Raw genomic sequence first — 18,798 nt, 5'->3', positions numbered from 1 at the left:
TAGCTCTCAGTCAAGCCGCTTGGGCACCCATCTCTAGACTACTACTAATTGCTCCTGAGACATAATCCTTTCCATAAAACCTCATTCCCCTCATCAAATGAGGCTTAAAGGAGATTAGATGAGGTGACACCCATTAAGAGCCTGGCAGCCATGGGTGCCCACTCAGCAGACACAAGGCTGGGCTGATTTCTGACACCCTCCACACAACACTACACCCATCCTCTGTGCATGTAGAGATTATTCTGCACTCTAATAACTTCCCATCATGCTTACAGCAAATTCAAAACTCTCACTAAGGCCAGCAAGGCCAGGTTCTCTGTTACCCTGACTGTCCCAAGCCTTCTCTAACTCTATACTCAGCAGACACTTTGTTCATACCCATAGTTCCTCTCCACAAACTACAGCAATCATCCAGGCCCCTATAGCCACAGGTCCCCCTGGCCACGTACCACTTCTGGCTTCTATGTTATGGATGCTGCTAACAAATTTACTTAGTATTTAAAGCCCTCAAGGACAGTACTCGGGCTGAGCTCTCTGCATCCTTCCAAGCACCATATAACGTGGTCCCGGACATAGCAACCTCTGGGCAGCCATACTGGATGAAGGAGCCTTTGGTCTCTGTCCTGTGTTGGGTCAGGACAGAATCTTCCCACTGGCTGGTTCCTATTCTTTCTCCCAAACACCAAGGCCAAAAGAAAACCCTGCCGACTTGGGATAACTTCCAGATTGACCCCTGGGTTCAATTCTGATGAAACATCTTTCCAACCTCTTCCTGGCTCATTCAGGGAAAGAGAAGGCAACTGAGAGAGGATACATGCCCCCAAAACTGGCGAGTATCTTCCACACAAGGGAAGGCAGCCAGCTGTTTTCACGCTGCCTCTGAGCTGGGGCACTTTCTCAAGCTCCAGGGGCTCTTGTACCTCTTATCCCTCCTGCTTCCTTATCTGAGAGAACTTCCTGGCCCCAAGAAGGCACGTGGATGGGAGAGGGGTGTCCTCAAGTCACTATCCAGAAAAGAAAAGCGGGGATAGAAGACGGGGACCTCTCACCTGGCGGAAATGTTGCTGTAGTGCATATACGCGGCGATGACAACCCCAATCCTGCCTCGGTTTCCCTGAAAGAGGCAAAAGGTCATCGTTTCCAAACAGTCTCTCGTGTCCAAAGCCGAGGGGCCAGGGGTGAGAGAGAAGAGGGATGTTCCGGAGAAAAAGGAGCAATGGGGAGAGAGGCAGGAGGGGAGAAGCCAGAAAAGCTAGCCCACCCTCACTGCCAGGAATATAAGCTGCTGCCCTGCCTTGCCCCATTTGTTGGAGGTCTACTCTTGGGCAGAATCTATAATGTTCTAGAATGGAAAATGCAAACAGGCAGGTGTGCACACGTGCACACGCACACACGCACCCAGGTACACACACACACACGTGTACAGCCCGCACGCTGACCTTGTTGTGGAGAACAACAACATTGTGGGGGTCTGCATTGAGCCAGGTGTCCATGGCCTTGCAGACACTGCATATCTTCTCCAGGGCTGGTGTGTGCAGATCAGGCCAGCCAAATTCCAGGACCTGGGGGTGAAATATAAGTAAATAAAGGGAAGCCTGGAGATTCCATCAAGCCAGCCAGCACAGGATGGGCACAGCCACCAGCAGCCAGGCCTCCATGCTTGCCCTGCTCGCCAGACCTGCTGAGAGGCAAGGCTCGGAGACCAAAGGTCACGACCTGGGACCCAGGCTCACAGTAGGGTCTTAGGCAAGCCATGTCCCTCGACCAGAGCTATTGTCCTTATGGATGTGTGCCAAGGTATGCAATGTTGAAACTGTGATCTCAAAGCTTCCAGAGAGGCCTGAGCCCAGCCCTCCAGCTCCCCTCCAAGGCCAGTTCAAGGCTGATTCAGGATGACAGCAGAAAAGAAAGGGTCCCCTGGTGCTCACACCACCCTAAATATACAGACTGTCTGTCTATTTCCAGGCCTCCAAGAGAAGTCTGAAGTGTGCAGAAGCAGGACTTCCCAGTGGCCACAAGCCCTCACAGCCCCCTCAGGCCATCTCAAACTTCAAGAAACACTAAATACAAAGAGCCGCTCTTTGGTACGATCCACAGAACATACCTAAGCCAGCTGCCTACTCTCAGAGACACTGTCTGAGGCCCAGAGAAATCTGTCACTTGCCTGAGGTCCCTCACTGACAGGCACCAGAATTCAGGATAGGAGCCAAGGTCCCCAACATCTCTAACAACTCACTTAGCATGAAGAGTAAACCCTGGGACAGCAGCCTATGTGGAAAAGACACAGCCGCAGCCCCATTCCCAGAGGCCCTGGGTATTTCCTTCCCAGGGGCAGATGAGGCCAGAAACCACTGTGTGAAATTTCAGTAGTTGATACTCCAGTACATTTTCCAGATCTGAGATGCCCTTGAGCTTGGAACTGTCATGGAACTACACAAGAGGGTGCATGTTCTCTTGCCCACTACCCCAGGTTAGGTCAGGCCAAGACATCCTAAAACAGCCACATACTCACCTTAGCATGGAGCTTCGTGATGTCAGGCCTCTGCTCAGAGAGGTTGAAGAGCTAGAAAGAGACAAAGGAGGAGTGAGGCTGAGAAAGAAGGGGGGAGTGTGTCCCTGCTTGTCAGGAGCCCGGCCAACAGCAAGCCATGAGCTCCCGGATTCCGGCACCTGCTGCCACTCTCTCGCCTAATGGAAGTTTTCCCACCGTGAACACATGCTGGCCAACAGGACCAGCAATGAGTTCTTGGGAAGGTGGAGACTACCACGCTCAGCCAGGCCCCTCGCAAGGGAACATCCTGAACTGGGAATGAGAAGGGATGGAGCCCAGCCCACGGGTGCTGAGTGAGAGAGGGAGGCCACCTCTGGCTTTAGGATCAAATCCACAGCAATACCACTTCTCTGTCTTGTGACCTCCTTCCACTGTAAGGTATGAGACATCCTGGTGGGCTCCCTCAAACACAGGGAGCCTACTCACATCCAACAGCCTACCTGTCTCCTGTCCTTGACCCCCGTGAAGGACTGTGAAGAGCTGTGAAGAGCTGCCTACCTCTATCTACGTCACCGCAAGCTTGACAGTAGCTATGTCAGCTCCCAGGAGGAAAGGGGCAGACCCTAAAATGGGCAGGAAGGACGGGGCTGCAGCAGAGCATGGGCATCAAGAGCTCTGTATCCCTGGAGCCAGAGAACTCCAGACATTCCCGGTCCCATTAAGGAGCACACTTAATGACATTAGCAATGTCACAGAGCTGGCTTCATAACTAATAGCCATCTATTCAGCTATCACAGAGCCAGAATGAGAAGTCAGGACGCTCTGTTATTGGAAGCCAGGCACTTCACACTGCTCAGCACCGATGACAGATGGGTTGTTACAGAAGCCTTCAAAATGCATGGCCACTCAGAAGCTCAGAACCTGGGACCTTCGGACACAGTTAAAGATCTTGCCAGGAGATATTCTTGGATTCAGGGTGATCCTAAGACCAACAACCAATGTCTTTATAACTAGAGGAGAGACAGACGGGGAAGGCCATGTGAAGGTGAAGGCAGAGAATGGAGCAATGTGGCCCCAAGCCAGGGAATGCCTGGGAGTGCTGAGAGCGGCCAGGAGTGGGGTAGAGGCGAGGAAGGCAGTTGCCTCCAGGATTCAAGGGAGCATGGCCTCACCGTCAACCAGATGCCGGCCCTCCAGAACACATTCCTGTCATTTTAAGTCAAATAGTGTGTGGCCATTTGTTCCAGCAACCCCAGAACCCTTGTGCAACCACCTCAGCCCAGCTCTGCTAAACACAGCAAGCAGCACCCAGTGGCTGAGGGCCAGCAGTCCAGGCCCTTGAGCAGGGATCTGAGCCTCCCCTCAGGAATGGTCACTCTCCTGCTGTAGAGGATGTCTCGCCACCCACCTCTCTGATATCTGGTGACTCTAGCCAGTCACGGGGCACTTCAAAACTGCACACGGCCAAGTCTACTCCAGGGTTTCCACCCGAAGCAGCTCTACAGACCTCAGCTCTCTCTAGAGCCTGTTCTGAAGGTGAAGACGTTATCGGAAGGCCTGGCTGCAGTGCAGGCTCAGCAACATGAAACTGTGTCTTTATCCTCTTCTCCTAGTCTGCACACTGACACGTTCACATGTTCTCACCCTCACATACATGCATGCACAGGTACCCACACGTTCACATGTTCTCACCCTCACATACATACATGCACAGGTACCCACACGCTCTCACACTCAAATAGCCCACACTTGGTTTCAGACACTACACTCAACTGCACATGGTCCCCTGAGAATCAACTCTCTCTGAGATAACAGTGAAGACCAGGGCCTTGCAAGATGCAAGGGAACTGAGGGGAGGGGTGCCGGCCTGGGGTGTGGGCAGAGACTCTGTGTAAAGGGGGTGAGCAGGAAGGGTGAGGCCCCACCCACCAGGTAGTTGCCCCCATGTTTGGACTTCAGCATCTGGGCCACTTCACGGAGGTTGCTGCAGAAGTTCTCCTCATTGGCCGCGCTGGGGAAGGACACGGCGATGATGCGCTCGGTGACGTACACCAGGTCCAGCTCACAGCTGTCCTCCATGGCCCGGCTCACACTCATGTTTCTAGAGAGACTGAGTAAAAGGCAAGTGCAGGTCAGAACCCAGGAATCCAATGCAGCCTCTAACACATTATGGAAGTTTCTTAGAGAGAGAGAAAGAGAGAGAGAGAGAGAGAGAGAGAGAGAGAGAGAGAGAGAGAGAGAGAGAGAGAGAGAGAGAGAGAGAGGTTTATTTATTTATTAAGTATATAGTGTTCTGCTTGCATGTATGCCTGCATCCCAGAAGAGGGCACAGGAACACATTATACATAGTCTGAGCTACCACATGGTTGCTGGAAATTGAACTCAGGACCTCTGGAAGAGCAGGCAGTGCTCTTAACCTCTGAGCCACCTCTCCAGCCCTACAGAAGTCTCTAAAAGGATCCGGAAGGGAAAGAGTGACTGGGAACAATGCTCCCCAGAATCCTGGAGTAAAGCCCTGGCCACCTCCATGCAGTCAAACTGAGAAGACCTCCCTGGGGAAGGAGGCAGCTCAGGTGATGGGCTCACATGGGCGCAAGCTGAGCCAGAGACCAGGCACATTCCAGCCTCCGACGGCAGGCTGACCCCTGCACTCTGTTGCCAGCTCTCCCTGCAAAGATCACTCTTGGCCCAGGGCCTCCTCATTCCTAAAGGCCAGAGAAGTGAGAGGGGGCTGGGTGTTTGCTATAGTAGTTTTAGGGGTCCTACGAGCAATGGGAGCCCCTGGGCCAGCAATTCTGTCTCTCCCCAGGACACAAAGCGAGGGAAGCATGGAACTCACAGCTTATGCCATCCGCTTTTCCACCAGAGGAGAGGTCCATGTTGCCTACTGGGGAACCTCCTCCTCATCCTCCTTCCCTCATTACCTATTACCACATCCTCCCTCCCCACCCAAGGTGGGCAACACTCTTTATTTCACGAACCTTCACTATACTATAGCAGTATGGGGTTGAGGTGGGAGGGGGTTAAAAGCAGCAGATCCTCTGGCCTTGGTGACAAAAAGCCCCAGGACATCAAGGAGCCTAGGTGTTGACACAGGCCTAGATGTCTGGATGTGTGTAGCCAAGGGTAGCGTTCTCTGATGAAATGACCTGGGTAAACGCCAGTTAGAACTGGACGTGCATCCCCGTTACTCCTTGTCTCTAGCGTATCTCCGCAGTCGCTGGCCAGAGCTCTGACTCCTTCCCAGGAGCCAGGTGCCATCTGCACACTTACCCCAAATGTTGACCCAGGGTAACCTGAGGACCCTCCAGTCCTTTGGTCCTGGCTCTAAAGAAGAGACTGCATCCTCTTCAGAAAAACTTATAAGCCCAGCCCGTTTCTTTCTAGCTTTTCCCTCTGAGAGGCGGAGGAAGAAGAGGAGCCAAGAGAGCAACAGGAATGAGTCAGAGGTGGCCATCCTGGGGTAGTAGTGGACAGGACTGATTTACTGACCCCTCTATCAGGCTGGGTCCCAGGAAGGACACAAAAGCAGAATAGCCCCACCAACTGGACAAAACTGATATCACAGCTCTGAGTGTGCCAAGCAGAGGTAGAGACAGGAGGGTCGGAGGGGTCCTCAAAGGGCTCTAGGCAGGAACCAGGGAGCCTCAGGATGAAGGTGAAGTAGAGAGATGTGGGTGTGAGCAAAACTTAGAGTCTCCCTGTGTGTTCTCTTCCCTGGGCAGAGAGTGATCACTCTACAAAGTCCTCCCCACAATCAAAGGCCTCATCCACAGAGTCAGAACCAGCATGGGCCTTGATGGGAGTCGGCCCGAGTGCTGCTTCTGGCCAGTGGGTGCCTTGAACAAGTCACTGACTGCAGACACTCAGCAACTAACTGATTTGCCAATACACAGACCTTCAGCACCATTACAAGGACGGATGAGCTTATGTGAGGAAGTATAAAGTCCACCTCGAGGTCTGTGCTGGAACTCAGTGGTGACAGCCAAGGGCCACCAACTCCAGGCCTCTCACTAGGGCTATACAGCATTAGTCTTAGGACTCAGGATGGGACGTGAGAATGCGCATAACCCATATCCTCCCACTGTGCCAAGTGTACCTGACAGGCTGTGGCTGCGGGTGGATGCTTGGCGAAACTCTCATGGAGTCCTGGAAAAGAGAGAAGACACAGTATTACAAGAAGAGGGGAGAGCAGGAAGGGAGGAGCAGAAAAGGGCCCAGGGCATGGCCACACAGAGATCCTCACCCCCTCCTTGGCCAATGCTCCATTCCCGCCACCCTAACACCCCAACACTCCAGCCATCAAAGCCCAAAGGCCAAAAGTACCTGCTGTGGGAGAGACCCAGTTAGGTGGAAAGACAGAGCCATCTGGCTGGCTCCCCTCGTCCGGGGACACACGTACAGACAGCGGCTGAATTGGCAGAAACCCATCTCACCCTATATTACCAGGCGTCATAATAGAAACCTCAACTAGAGATCACACACAGCAACCACCATTGCCCTAGGGAAGCAAAGAGTCCACTTCGGGGCCAGCTCCGAACCCGTGTCCTCCGTCGCTGTCGTCCCTCACTCCCCCTCCTCCAAAGCCACAACACTGAGCCTCTGAATCTGTGCAAAGCTTAAGACAGAGCAGCAGGTGTGTGGTTTGCAATAGGCATCCAGGGCCCCACATGTCTAAGGCTCCATGTCTCTATCTTGTCCCTCCCGCACCAATCCAGGGTATTGATGGTACAAAACTAACAAACAGACCCAAGTTGGTGACACAGACTTTGCAGAGCAGCTGAGTGACATTCACGACAAGGGGTCAAGCCACACAGACTGCAGCACTAGGCTCCAGCATCCCGCTGAGCATCATGGGAGACGCTTAGCCCACTGAACCTGGACAAATGTCGCCAGGATGTCACAGGAAGACAGGCCAGCCCTCAATGGTTCGTTATGGGCAAGCAAAAACCAAAAACCTAACAACAAACACACGAGAGCATGCTGAGAGCCTCTTCACTAGGTGCTTGACGCTTGGCCAATGGCAGCTGTCACTTTAAATGTCACTCTCTCATTAAGAAGAACTGAAAGAGAAGTTCCTGGAAGGAAAGGGACAACTGTCCATCCTCATGAAAAAAAAAAAAAAAACACAAGACCTGCTTCCCTCCCCCTCAGCATCCACCACCTACTCCAACTGGAGCACCCCAGTTCTGAATTCCTGGGCTCCACTGAGCTATGTCTCCCAGCCACCAAATGGCAGCCTCCCCTTGGAGGCAGCAAGACCACTGCCTGTAAAGGAAAGGACATAAGACACATGGTGACTCACCCCTGAATCCCTGGGAAATTGATGACAGAGCAGGATTCGAACTCTGACCCAGACTTGGCCACAGAGCCCAAGTGAAGAGTGTTGCACCCAACATGCAGCTGGACTCTGAGGTCCAACTCCCCATGGAGGACAGAGTCGGGGTCCCTGGCTGCGGGAGGGAGGGCTGACCACCCTGTCACTGTGGGGCTCCTAAGGGCTCAGCAGAACTCAGTGCGAGGAGGAGTCAGAAGGAACAGTTCTCAGACTCTCAGCATTTCCTGCCCTAGGACTTGGGGTTGTGTGAGTCAGGCTAGGGCAGGAGAGGCGGGGACCAGGGTGTTTGGTTTTCAAACCCTAAACCAGGCTGTTCCAAACTCCCCACCCCGAAGCATGAGGAAAGCCAACACTTCATCCATCCCATTGCACTGGTCTCTGATGAGGAGGCCCTGACTCTCCTCAGACCCTGGGCCATCGTCCAGGCTCTAGGGCCATCCCGCTATAAATAGCCCCTAGGGTTTCATCTGCTACAGATCTACAGCCACTCTTTGAAGGAAGCCACCACAGCTGCTTCGAACAACTGGAAGCCACAACTTAGCCAAGGCTTATGGTGCAGCCAAGATCAGGGCCAGGCACAAGCAAGGAGCTGGAGGAAGACAATGGGCCAATAGCCAGGATTCATGAAGGAACTGGAGAGCCAAGCAGAGCTGGGAGCCTCCAAAGGCACCGTCAAAAGGATGCACAGGACCCAGAGACCAGGCTTCCAGTCCAGTTCCCCACCACCCTCTGGCCAAGGTTATAACACTTCACATTCCTGACTCCAGCCTAGAAGAGAAATACTTGGCCCAAACAGAGTCTGGCCCTGCCGCCTCCTGAGGTGATAAGAAAGGTCCAGGCACTCTGCAGAGGTGGGTCTGGGGCAGGGATGCACAGGGGAAGCTATCCTGGGCAGGGGCTAGGGACCAACAGCTGGACTGTCACCCCCTGATGAATCACAGGGCAGGGCTGCACTTGTACCAATAGGGCTTCCTGTTTTCTGCAAGGTTTGGGGACACATGACCCTTGCTGGCAGAGAGCAGGCTTGCACAGGGACTGTGAATGCATTGTGAGCACAGGAGAACAGTAAAGGGGCAACCAGGAGCAAACACACTCTTCCCAGTACTCCAGCCTGCCCAGGTGGCCCCCTATGAAACAGCAGGGTAAACTGAGGCCTGGAGTCAGGTCTGTATCCTTCTCAGGGCAGACATTCCCTCGCTGGTTAAACATTTACTGGAGCTGTGTTCTAGGCACCTGGGAGAGATGTGGAGAAGTCCAAGTCTCACCCTCATTCTGTACGATAAAGATAATTGTCAATCCACCTGGTAAGAGGCAGGGTGGCTTGGTCTCAGATGCTCATCAGTAAAATGGGTACAACACAGGGTTCTGCGATCTTTTACCTGCCCCACTCAGAGTCCCTGGGGAAGGTTTATTTTAAAAAGGAAAATAAACTCTCTGCCTGCCTGGAATCCCATTCTTTTCCCCTCTAGGGAATCTTGAAACTCTCAACTTCCTACTAGCTCCTCCTAAGACAGACCAATAACAGATCTTTTGATCCAACTCCCTAAGCACTAAACAGTTCTCCCTCATCCTCATTTCTCAAACATGTGTCTCCTTGGCAGAAAGGCCTCATGAGAGGGGATCCCACAGCCTCCCCCAAAGAGTGTCTTTTCTCACTAGCAGGATGTTCCTCATATCTAACCCTCATCCTTTCTGCTTCAGGCACCAACTCTTTTTTTCCTTGGTTCTCCCTGCAGGCAGGAGCTGACCATAACCGGGGCGTTCTGGAGTAGCTTCAGGTATGCCTCCTGGGGCTGCATACTTGCCATCACCTTCTGTTCCCCACAGCATATTCATGCAGCAAGAGCAGTGTAAACCTTGGATCCCCAGTGGGGCTGGTTTGCCCCTAAAAGTTGGGAGAAGTCCTGCTTTCCCTTCAGGTCCATGAAGCAAACAAATACCTCCGGAGAGAAAATGAAAAAAAAAAAAAAATGTTTCCTGAACCTAGATCCCCAGGGTCCTCGGTGAGAGGAGGGTCTGCCAATGAACACCAAGGGTCAAGTGAGGCAGCCAGAGCCCAGCCCTTCATTCCTGCATCTCCTCTGGTTGAGGCCCCCCACACAGGCCCCCGCAGCCACACCCCTTCCTCCCCCCCTTTCCTGCCCACCACTTGGATTTTTCCAAAACAAAGTGCGACACTGCACACGTCTGAGCCTCCCAGCACACCAGCTCCATCAGAGTAAACTGCCTGGAGAGGCCAAAGCAGGAAGCACCCCACAGACAGGCTAGTGCCCTGAGCCAGCCTCCCCTTCCCCCTGTCCAGCGCACAGCGGAGCCCCTGTGCAGCCAGGGTACCGGCACAGCAGCCCTGGGTCACCCCACCTATGACAGATGTCCGGAAGCCTGGCGGTAGGTTTCTGCTCCTCTGCAGCAGGCAGGCCCCTCTGGAGTCTGCTCTCCTGCTTGCCCCTCTTACACTCCTTTGGTGAGACTCATTTTCTCTGACCTCCTACCTCCCGACAAGGCACCACCCCTGACCAACCCTGACACACAACCTCTTGCAGATTCGCTGATCCCATACCAGCAAATGTTTTCCCTGGAAACTAAAACAAGATACCCGTCAACCACAACTAAGTGGCCACCTCTTTCTTCCACACAACCAAGGTCAAACACACCCTAGGGTCAACAGCTCTTCTAGATGTCTGACCTTGATTGATTCTGGTTGATGAAGTCCAGATGGCCCAGGCTAGGGAGGCAGAGTCAGAAGTCCTAGGACATAACTTCTAAACACTCCCAGAACATCAACTAAAAGTAATGATTCAGAGGCTACCACTTTGTCCCAAGGGCTAAGAGTCCTGGATGACGCGTATCCAGAGATATTCAAGGGATACCTCCAGTCTCTGCTTCCCCATCTAAAACGTGGAGCACAGCACCTGCCACACACCTTGTCACGAAGGCATACAATCTCCCAGCCTAGTTCCTGGCTCCTAAAATAACAGCGGTAAGACTGGCTGATATTTACTGAGAACCCATCATAGCTAGGAGTGCTTCAAGCTAGTTCATCCTTTGCAATAACACACACAAAACTAAATTCTCGGAAGCATCCTTAGTACCATTGAACAGGAATCTTCACATACCTCCATGGGGCCTTCCCCCAATCTAGGAGACCACACAGCCCTTAGACAGCGCCACTCCTTATTACTGGGCCTATGGCAGCCCAAGATGGTGCAGCAGTGTCGGTGGGCCACCCTCGGGAGCTGCTACAGCTCAGCCCCTCCCTGCGGGGCCCTCCCTACCAGAGGCCAGGCAGCTGTCAGATGATAGGGCCTCGTGCCATCAACAGCTCCCCCTGTGCCAACCGCCAAAACCACTCCCTGTTCCTCTCCAGGCCTGCAGTGGACGGAGGGGCCAGCATGGGGCACAGGGCAGGAAAGGCCTGGGGAAGGTGAAGTGTCTTCGGTGGGGCCTGCCAGGGGTGTAGAGACAAGCCAGCCCCAACAGAGATCAGGGGTTCCTGGGACCTAGCCTGAGTTCCTCCTGATTAAGGAACTTGTCCCCTGACCGTCCTTGTAAAACCGAAGACAAAATGAGCTGGGACCAGAGAACCCTCTTCCGGAGTCCCAAATGAAAAGCAGAAAAGCCACACCGCCTTCGCCATTTCTCAAGACTCCTGGCTCCAGGCAAGCACCCCAACAGTGTCTCCAGCAACTAGGGGAACCTTGAGAGCCCAGGGCTCCTTTACAGAGCCCTGTTTCCCTCACCCTATCCAAGCCTAGCTCTCAGACCTATCCCTCTGCTCCTTCCCACCCGAAACTACCATGGCATAGTGATGAAGCCCAGGGCCACTGAGTGACTTGAGCCCAGTGAGTGGGCTTCTCTTTCCCCAACACAACAGCCAAGCCAGCCAGGCTCCCTTCAAGAGAGTTGCCAAGGTCTAAAGGCAACTCCCCCCGCGCCCCCCCACCCCCGTCCTGCTCGTGCCCCCTGCGAGCAGTAGACTTAGCCCCGCCCTCCTCATACTCACGCCCTCCTGGAGGCTTCTGGGAGAGCTTCCACCCTTGCAGTCTCCTTCCCCCTGTAGGCAGAGGAGAGGCTTCAGAGAGGGGGGCAAGATGAACAGTGCAGGGTTCCAGAATGCCTACCTGCTGGGGTCAGGGTGGAGGGGGAAAGGCTAGCAGAAGGTCCTGGGCACGGGGAAGAGGCTTGTGTTACTTGAACACTGGTTTTCCACTCAAAGGTCCGTGGGAGAAAGGTAAACCCTCTCCTATGGGCACACCCTTGTAGGACACTGTTATTCCATTTTGAAGATGAGAAAGCTGAGGACCAGACAGGCTCTCCTTCACCTGAAGTCCCGCAGGCAGGGCCTCTGCCTCCATCCCCTTGGTTTCAAACTGGTCTTTCCCATCCAGCAGCTTGTCTAGCCTCAGTTTCCCCATTGCAGAGTCCCCCACATTTTTCTCATCCTCTTCCATCCAGCCTGGAGGAAACTCTGCTTGTGTAGTCCAAAAGATTTGTGGGAAGTCTGTCCAGTTTTCTCATATTCTGTTTCTCCCATGCTTTCTTTGTGTGTCTGAGTGTGTGTGTGTGTGTGCGCCTTGTGTGCACATATGTGTACAAGTGTGTGAATTGTGTGTGTGCATATACATGTGTGTGCATGCGTGTGTGAGTGTGCATGTGTGTGTGCGATTGTATGCACATGCATGTGGATCACCTTTGCAAACCTGTATTACTAAAGCAGACAGGTTCTGCCCCCTTCCTACCCTCTCAAGAAAGTTTAGCATTTGAGACAGGGCCCCTCACTAACCTGGGACTTGTCTTGCCAGCAAGACCCAAGGGTCCCTGTCTCTACCTCCCTAGCCCTGCGGTTACAAGCATGTGCCACCACACTGGGATTTTTTTTTCCCAGGTTGTTTCTGGGGACGAGCTTAGGTATTCGTGTTTGCACAGACACTCCCCTGATTGAGGGTTACCCTGGGGCCTCCTTTGTTTGTTTGTTTCTTTGTTTGTTTGTTTGAAAGGGGTCTTATTACGTAGCCCAGGCTGACCTAAAACTGAGGGGAACCCTCCTGCTTCAGCCTTCTGGATGCTAGTTTACAGGCCTGAGACATTTAGCATATTTCCTGCAGACAGACTTAATCATTGATTTCCTCCACAGCCCCACCCTGCTCCCTCTCTGTTGACCTTGCCCATGGCTGGGCACAGCTTCCAAGATCCTCAGCACCCCTTTCTCAGGGCTCCAGCCCCTCCCACACCCTACAGCCCACCCCTCCCAGCACCTCCCCATTCTGCCCACTGTCACTCACCACATCCACTACATTCTTGGGTACGCTCTCCGTGGTGATGGGCTAGAGACAAAAACAAGAAATAGTGTGAGCATCACAGACATACTGGCACAGCTGCCTTCTAGGCTGGCAGTCAGGTGGTAACGAGGCACGGTCCCGAGCTTCAATACATCACTGGGCTAGTCCCAAGCTAGGGAAGCGGCATTTGCAAAATGACACACAATCTTCTTAGTCATAGAGAGCCAAGCAGGTCCACCCTCACCGAGGGCCCACACTGGGTGACAGTGCAAACCTCACACCACTCAATAAACGAGGACAACAGGCCAAAGCACTCTTGTTCCGGTTAGCCAGGGCTTCACCTCCACTGTGTCTATCTGGGACAAGAACCCACAGAGGCAGGGACCACCATGGCCTGTTAGCCCCAACAAACAGACAGAAGTTAGAGCATGAACTCCGGGGGTCAGAGCCTGCCTGCTGAATACTGCCCAAGCCCAGTTCCACGGTGACTTGCTAGCCCCACCCTCGGTACCCACAGCACACACACAAACACACACACACATACACACACACACACACTCACTGCACACTGTGCCTTCTCCTCCTCCTTGGTGGCCTCCCTCCTCTAGGGAGCTCCGATTATACCCCATGTGGTACCCACCTAAAGGAATGGTCTAATCTGGCCCTATTCACTGCACTTCTCCAACCAGAGTTCATTTGGGGATTTTAGATTTGTTTGTATTACTTTAATTATGTGCATGTGTGTCTACCCATATGTGGACCAGATCTCTAGAACTGGATTTACAGGTGGTTGCAAACCATTCCACAGGAATGCTGGGAACTGAACACCAGTCTCCTGCATGAGCAATACATGCTCTTAACTGCCCTGATTTTGGATTCTGGGTCTACCTTCATCCAAAGTAATCACAGTGACATTTTGATCAACTCGGTAGAAACTCCCTCATGCCAGGAACCAGGGGGACCAGAAGTGGGCCATCAACACAAACATGGACAGATGAACCGTCCCAGCCATCCTCCCTCTACCCCAGTCAACACAGAAGCTTCACCCTAAAAATGTCCAGAAGAGTGAATGGGGTGGTGGCAGGGGGATAGGGGACTCCTCGGCCAAGCTCACCTCCCCACCATCCCTAGAGTTTTACCTGCCACTCCAAGAAGTGACTGGGGCCACCTGAAAGGCTATTGGCACTGGGTGTCCCACCTACCTAGAACTTCTAAGTCATCACACCCTGGAGGGAGCAGAAATGTGTATCTCCAGCAGGGTCCTGGATGACTCTAAGACCAGAGTGCCCAGCCAACACCCTGACTCTGCTGTTAGCAGGGTGACCATAAGCCTATTTCTTGCTGTCCACCTGCATGGCTAACTGGAGTAATTATATGTTGAGTGAATGGGATAAAGGCCCCCTATGAAGAGGGTCTGGCTCCCAGCACTGGCTAGCCCTTAATGCTACCCTCTCACCCTGGAGTTCCCCCATGACATGGAGGCCCACCCCACCATGCCCTACTCAGACCATTGCTCAGCCTTCTCCAAGCCATAAAGTTTAGTACAAAACTACAGGCCTCAGCAGAGCAGGAGAAACGCACCATTCCTGCCAGAGATCATCTGAGCGCTGTCCCCTCGGCCCCCACTCCTTCCCTTTGCCAGCTGGAGGCCAGCCACAGGCAAGAATCGACAGCAGTCAGATGCCTTCAACACACTGTCCCACATGTCTCCTGAGGAGCTAAAAATTTCCAAACACCCAGACTGCCCTGCAGAGTTCATAACCTCAGCCCAGCATGCATGCATCCCTCCCACCCTAGTTCTCCAGTCTAGACTACCTAGCTACCAGTCCTAGACTACCTGGGAACGGGAAAGTGCAGGGATTGGGCCCAGCTGGGCAGAGGCAGCTAAGGCCATCCAAGCTCTCATGGCACAATGGGAAAGCTCTTAGGGACTCTCCAGGGCAGCTGGGGACTCAGAAGTAGCAGCCTCAGAACTGTGGGTCCCTGATTATACCTCAAGTGCAAGTTCCCATGCAAATAGGCAGACAGGCACACACACACACACACACACACACACACACACACACACACACACACACACTAACCTTCCCTGGGCGATTTTAGTCTTAGCGACAAATGGTGTTTATTTATTTTATATGTATGTCTTTGCACCAGAGTGTACACATGTGCACCACTTGTGTGCAAGACCATAAGAGGGTATCAGCTCACCCAGAACTGGGGTTACCAATCACTGAACGTGGGAGCTAGGAACCAAATGCAAGTCCTCTCTAAGAGCAGTGCTCTTAACTGTTGCACCATCTCGCTAATCCCTGATTTTTCTTCTTAGAACACACTGCTCTCCAACACCCTATTTTATATTTACTAACATCCTTTAGAGCCTGCCTCTCACTGGAATATGAACTATGCCCACACTGAGCAGAGAACAGTGCCTGGCACGCTGTGGGCCCTCGGGAATTTTCTGTGGAATGAACGGTCTCCTTGCTCCCTTCTCTGATACCCTAACCATACACAGAACTGACTGGCAGCACAGCAGCATCTCGGGTCCCCTGGACACAGGAAAGCTTTCCATCTTTATTTAGTTTTAGGGCAGGACCTTTCTAAACCACATGCACACGTGTATACACACACGAATGCATGCACGTGTTATGCACACATGCATACTACATCCTCACGTGCCACCCTCAAGGCATGTACTAGAGAGCCTTGAAACATCACCTCCTCCTTCTCCCTGACCCACAGATCAGAACTGAGGTGCAGACGGAAGACAGGCCAGTATCTTGAACAAGATGCAAGGCAGGACTTGATGCCTGCAGAACCCAGTGCCAAGTTCACTTCACTGCCCCTCTCCTGGGGTCAGTTGACATCTCAAGGTCAGCAACATAAGGCTGAGTCACATGGACTCTAAACAAGGGCAACGCTGGCCTCACACAGGAGCCCCTAACGCCTGCCAGCCCAGGTCTAGAAACTGGAGGGGGCACAGCGCCCGCCCCCACAAACACACCGCATTCCGCACAGTGCCTCTGCCCCTGAGAGCCAGGCCTCCTCACATTTTGCATCCTACCGGCCTCCACTGTCTCCCCCTACTGCCAGCCATGATCTAGAGACACCTTTTCCCAAGGCTAAAGCAAGAACAGCCGCTTGTTGTGCAACAGACAGGGGACCAGGTTCTGCTGCTTCCATCCCAGACCTCACGGCATCCTGGGAAGTACGTGTTATCGTCTCACAGATAAGGCAAGTGAACAGTGAGAGACCGCAATGCCCAGAGGAAAAGAGCTGGCATTTGAGCTCTACCTAGTGTCCTCATAGGCTCCCTTGGTCTCTAACTCATTTTGTGTGTGTACAGCTGTGTGTGCACCTAAGTGCACACGCGTGAAGACCAGAGACCAACATCACGTGTCTCCCTCTATGGCTCTCCACCTCACTGGGTGGCTAGCAAGCCCTGGGGCTCTTCCTGTCACCACCCAGCACCGCTCGGCCCTGCTCTGCCCGGACACGGTGCTGGGTTGGAACTCTGGTCTGCATGCTTACACAGCAAGCTCTTCGTCTACTGAGCCGTCTTCCTAGCCCCACTCAGCAGAGACCCCACTTGTGGGGCCCTAAAGCCTAGTGACACAGAGCCTCACTGAGGGTCACCAGTCAGAATAGATTACTTCCCTGAACTTCCGTAGGAAGACTGGAAAATGGGAGCAACTGCAGAGAGAGAGATAGCGGGGAACTTCCTGAATCTGCTGTGAACCATGGGGTGGGTAAGGAAGCTACGGGTCCTTTCTTCAGTATTCCCCATACATATGCCCTCTCCCTCCCTGTGTCCGTGCTGAGTGACGGACGGTGAGCATGTCCTGGAAAACTGGGAGGCTGGGACACCTGCCTGGAGCTCTTCAGTAGAATACATTGGTAGCCTGCAGGGAGGCTGTGTTGGGGTAAAAAAAAAATGTATCTGTGGGCAGCTGTTTAGAGGAAGGAAATGCTGGGGCTCGGGGATGCCCCAGCCTGAGTCCAGGGCTCAGAGGCAAAGAGGGAGGGCGCAGAATGCAGCCTCAGCCTCCTGTGGAACATTCTGTCCAGAACTCTTCAAACCCTCAGCACTAGCCTGCCAGCTCTCTTTGCACTTGTCCCAAGGGAAGGCTGGAATCCGGGCAGTTTGGGAGCCAAAAAGACCCCGTGACATCACATTTGCCACCACGCTGATGATCTGTGAGATCACCCAGTACTACCTATCTTGGGAGGGGAAGGGCCTGGGAGCTAGTAGGGACAGCCAGAAGGAGCTGGAATTGCTCAGATCCAAGGCCCAGGGGAAACTATTCTGGGCCCACTTCTTCCCAAAATAGAACCGTAAGTAGATATGGGGTCGGGTGAAGGGAGGCAGGGGCCAGGGCATGGCATTTGGGGACATTTAACAGAGTAGGACAGTGGGGAGCTGGGCTGCATACACGTAACACCCATAAGGGCATCTTCTCAACAGTAATAATAATAACAATAACAAGCAGCAAGAGCAGCAGAGAAAGCCAGAGCTGCCCACTCTAAGAGCCTGCTGTGGGTCAATTGCTGCCCAGGCCTCCTGAGCCATCATTCCACTTCACGGTCACAAGGGCTGAAGAAGGAGCTTTTGGCTCCTCTTCTGGCAGTTTCTGGAGGATATTCTATGTGAGCCCAGGTCTGCCTTCCAAATCTGTGCCCCTGCTATGCTCCATCATGAGGTGGGCACAGGAACAGCTGGGGCTGAAGCGGACCCTGGGCAGGCAAAAGGCCCCGGTGGCAGGGATGCTGACCTAAATGTTCAGGTTAAGTTGCTGCCAAGGCCACAGCCTCTTAGACACACTCAGGCCATCAGGGGAAAAGAACAGGCTCTTGGTGATTAAGCGGAAAGCTATGCCTGATTTCCGCACCCCCAGAGGAACGCCAAGCAAGTCTGTTCCTGTCCCCAGCCCCTCCTCCAAGCCAACCCTGAGGGGCCTGGCACTATAACATGGGCTAAGGACATCCTCACCAGCCCCAGCTCAGGGCCAGGCTAGAATACAGAGTAGTTCCTTTGAGCACAGCTCCCCTCCCCCAGGGGGCCAGGCCTGCCATAGGCTGTGCCACCTCCACATCCTTGAGCTAATCTGGCCCAGGGCCCATGAAACCCCTGCTTAATGTCTACCCCAGCCCCTTCCTGCTGCCATCCCATGGCCACCCCTTCCTGCCAAGCCACCCCCAGTTGGCAGCAGACGCCCACTTCTAAAAGCCCGCTTTGGGTCAATTGCCTGCTCAAGGACCCATAATGGCCCTTAGTGCTTAGCACTCAAGGTCCTGTTCTCCACCCGGGCCGTGAACTCCTCTAAGCTTCGTCCTTCCCTCTCTAGCCTCTTCCCTGTCTCCAGCCTGCCTTTCCTCTCCATCTTACACCACTCCCCACCTGCCAGCCAGGGCCACCAAGTGGATGTCTGGACCCAGGTAGTATACAAAAGTGTCCTCTTCCCCGAGCAAGAGCAGGCCGACCAACATGCAAGCCATATTTGTTTGCCTGCTTCTACAGTTTGTACCAAGGCATGCATTTAGCCCTACCCACCTTCTAGAGCCCTCTCTATTCCTTCCCCCAAACCAGCCCTGACAAAAGAGGCAAGCTTTCCAAGGTTTTGCACAAGCAGATTAACTTATTCCCCTGAACCCCAAGGCTCCCCCTAGCGAGAGCACAGAGTTAGCCACTGGTG

General features: G+C 53.4%; 1 protein-coding gene across 7 annotated transcripts in view; it reads right to left on the bottom strand.

Annotated features, from left to right (window-relative positions):
* The window catches only part of Tns1 (tensin 1), a 215,067-nt gene that overhangs the window by 82,162 nt on the left and 114,107 nt on the right, over positions 1-18,798 (bottom strand). For 5 of the 7 annotated variants that reach the window (XM_038339634.1, XM_038339636.1, XM_038339640.1 and 2 more), the window contains 7 exons: positions 13,112-13,153; positions 11,833-11,883; positions 6,591-6,640; positions 4,421-4,601; positions 2,513-2,563; positions 1,440-1,562; positions 1,050-1,114 (listed from right to left, as the gene is read on the bottom strand). In XM_038339634.1, the coding sequence (XP_038195562.1) occupies positions 1,050-1,114; positions 1,440-1,562; positions 2,513-2,563; positions 4,421-4,601; positions 6,591-6,640; positions 11,833-11,883; positions 13,112-13,153 (563 nt within the window). Of the gene's footprint in view, positions 1-1,049; positions 1,115-1,439; positions 1,563-2,512; positions 2,564-4,420; positions 4,602-6,590; positions 6,641-9,634; positions 9,773-11,832; positions 11,884-13,111; positions 13,154-18,798 lie in introns of those variants that run through there. The other 2 variants (XM_038339641.1, XM_038339635.1) reach the window with 2 other exon arrangements.

Source organism: Arvicola amphibius, chromosome 8 (genome assembly GCF_903992535.2).
Source record: "Arvicola amphibius chromosome 8, mArvAmp1.2, whole genome shotgun sequence".
Lineage (NCBI taxonomy): Eukaryota > Metazoa > Chordata > Mammalia > Rodentia > Cricetidae > Arvicola > Arvicola amphibius.
Note: the sequence above shows the minus strand (reverse complement) of the source record. Positions and strands in the feature narration are given on the sequence as shown.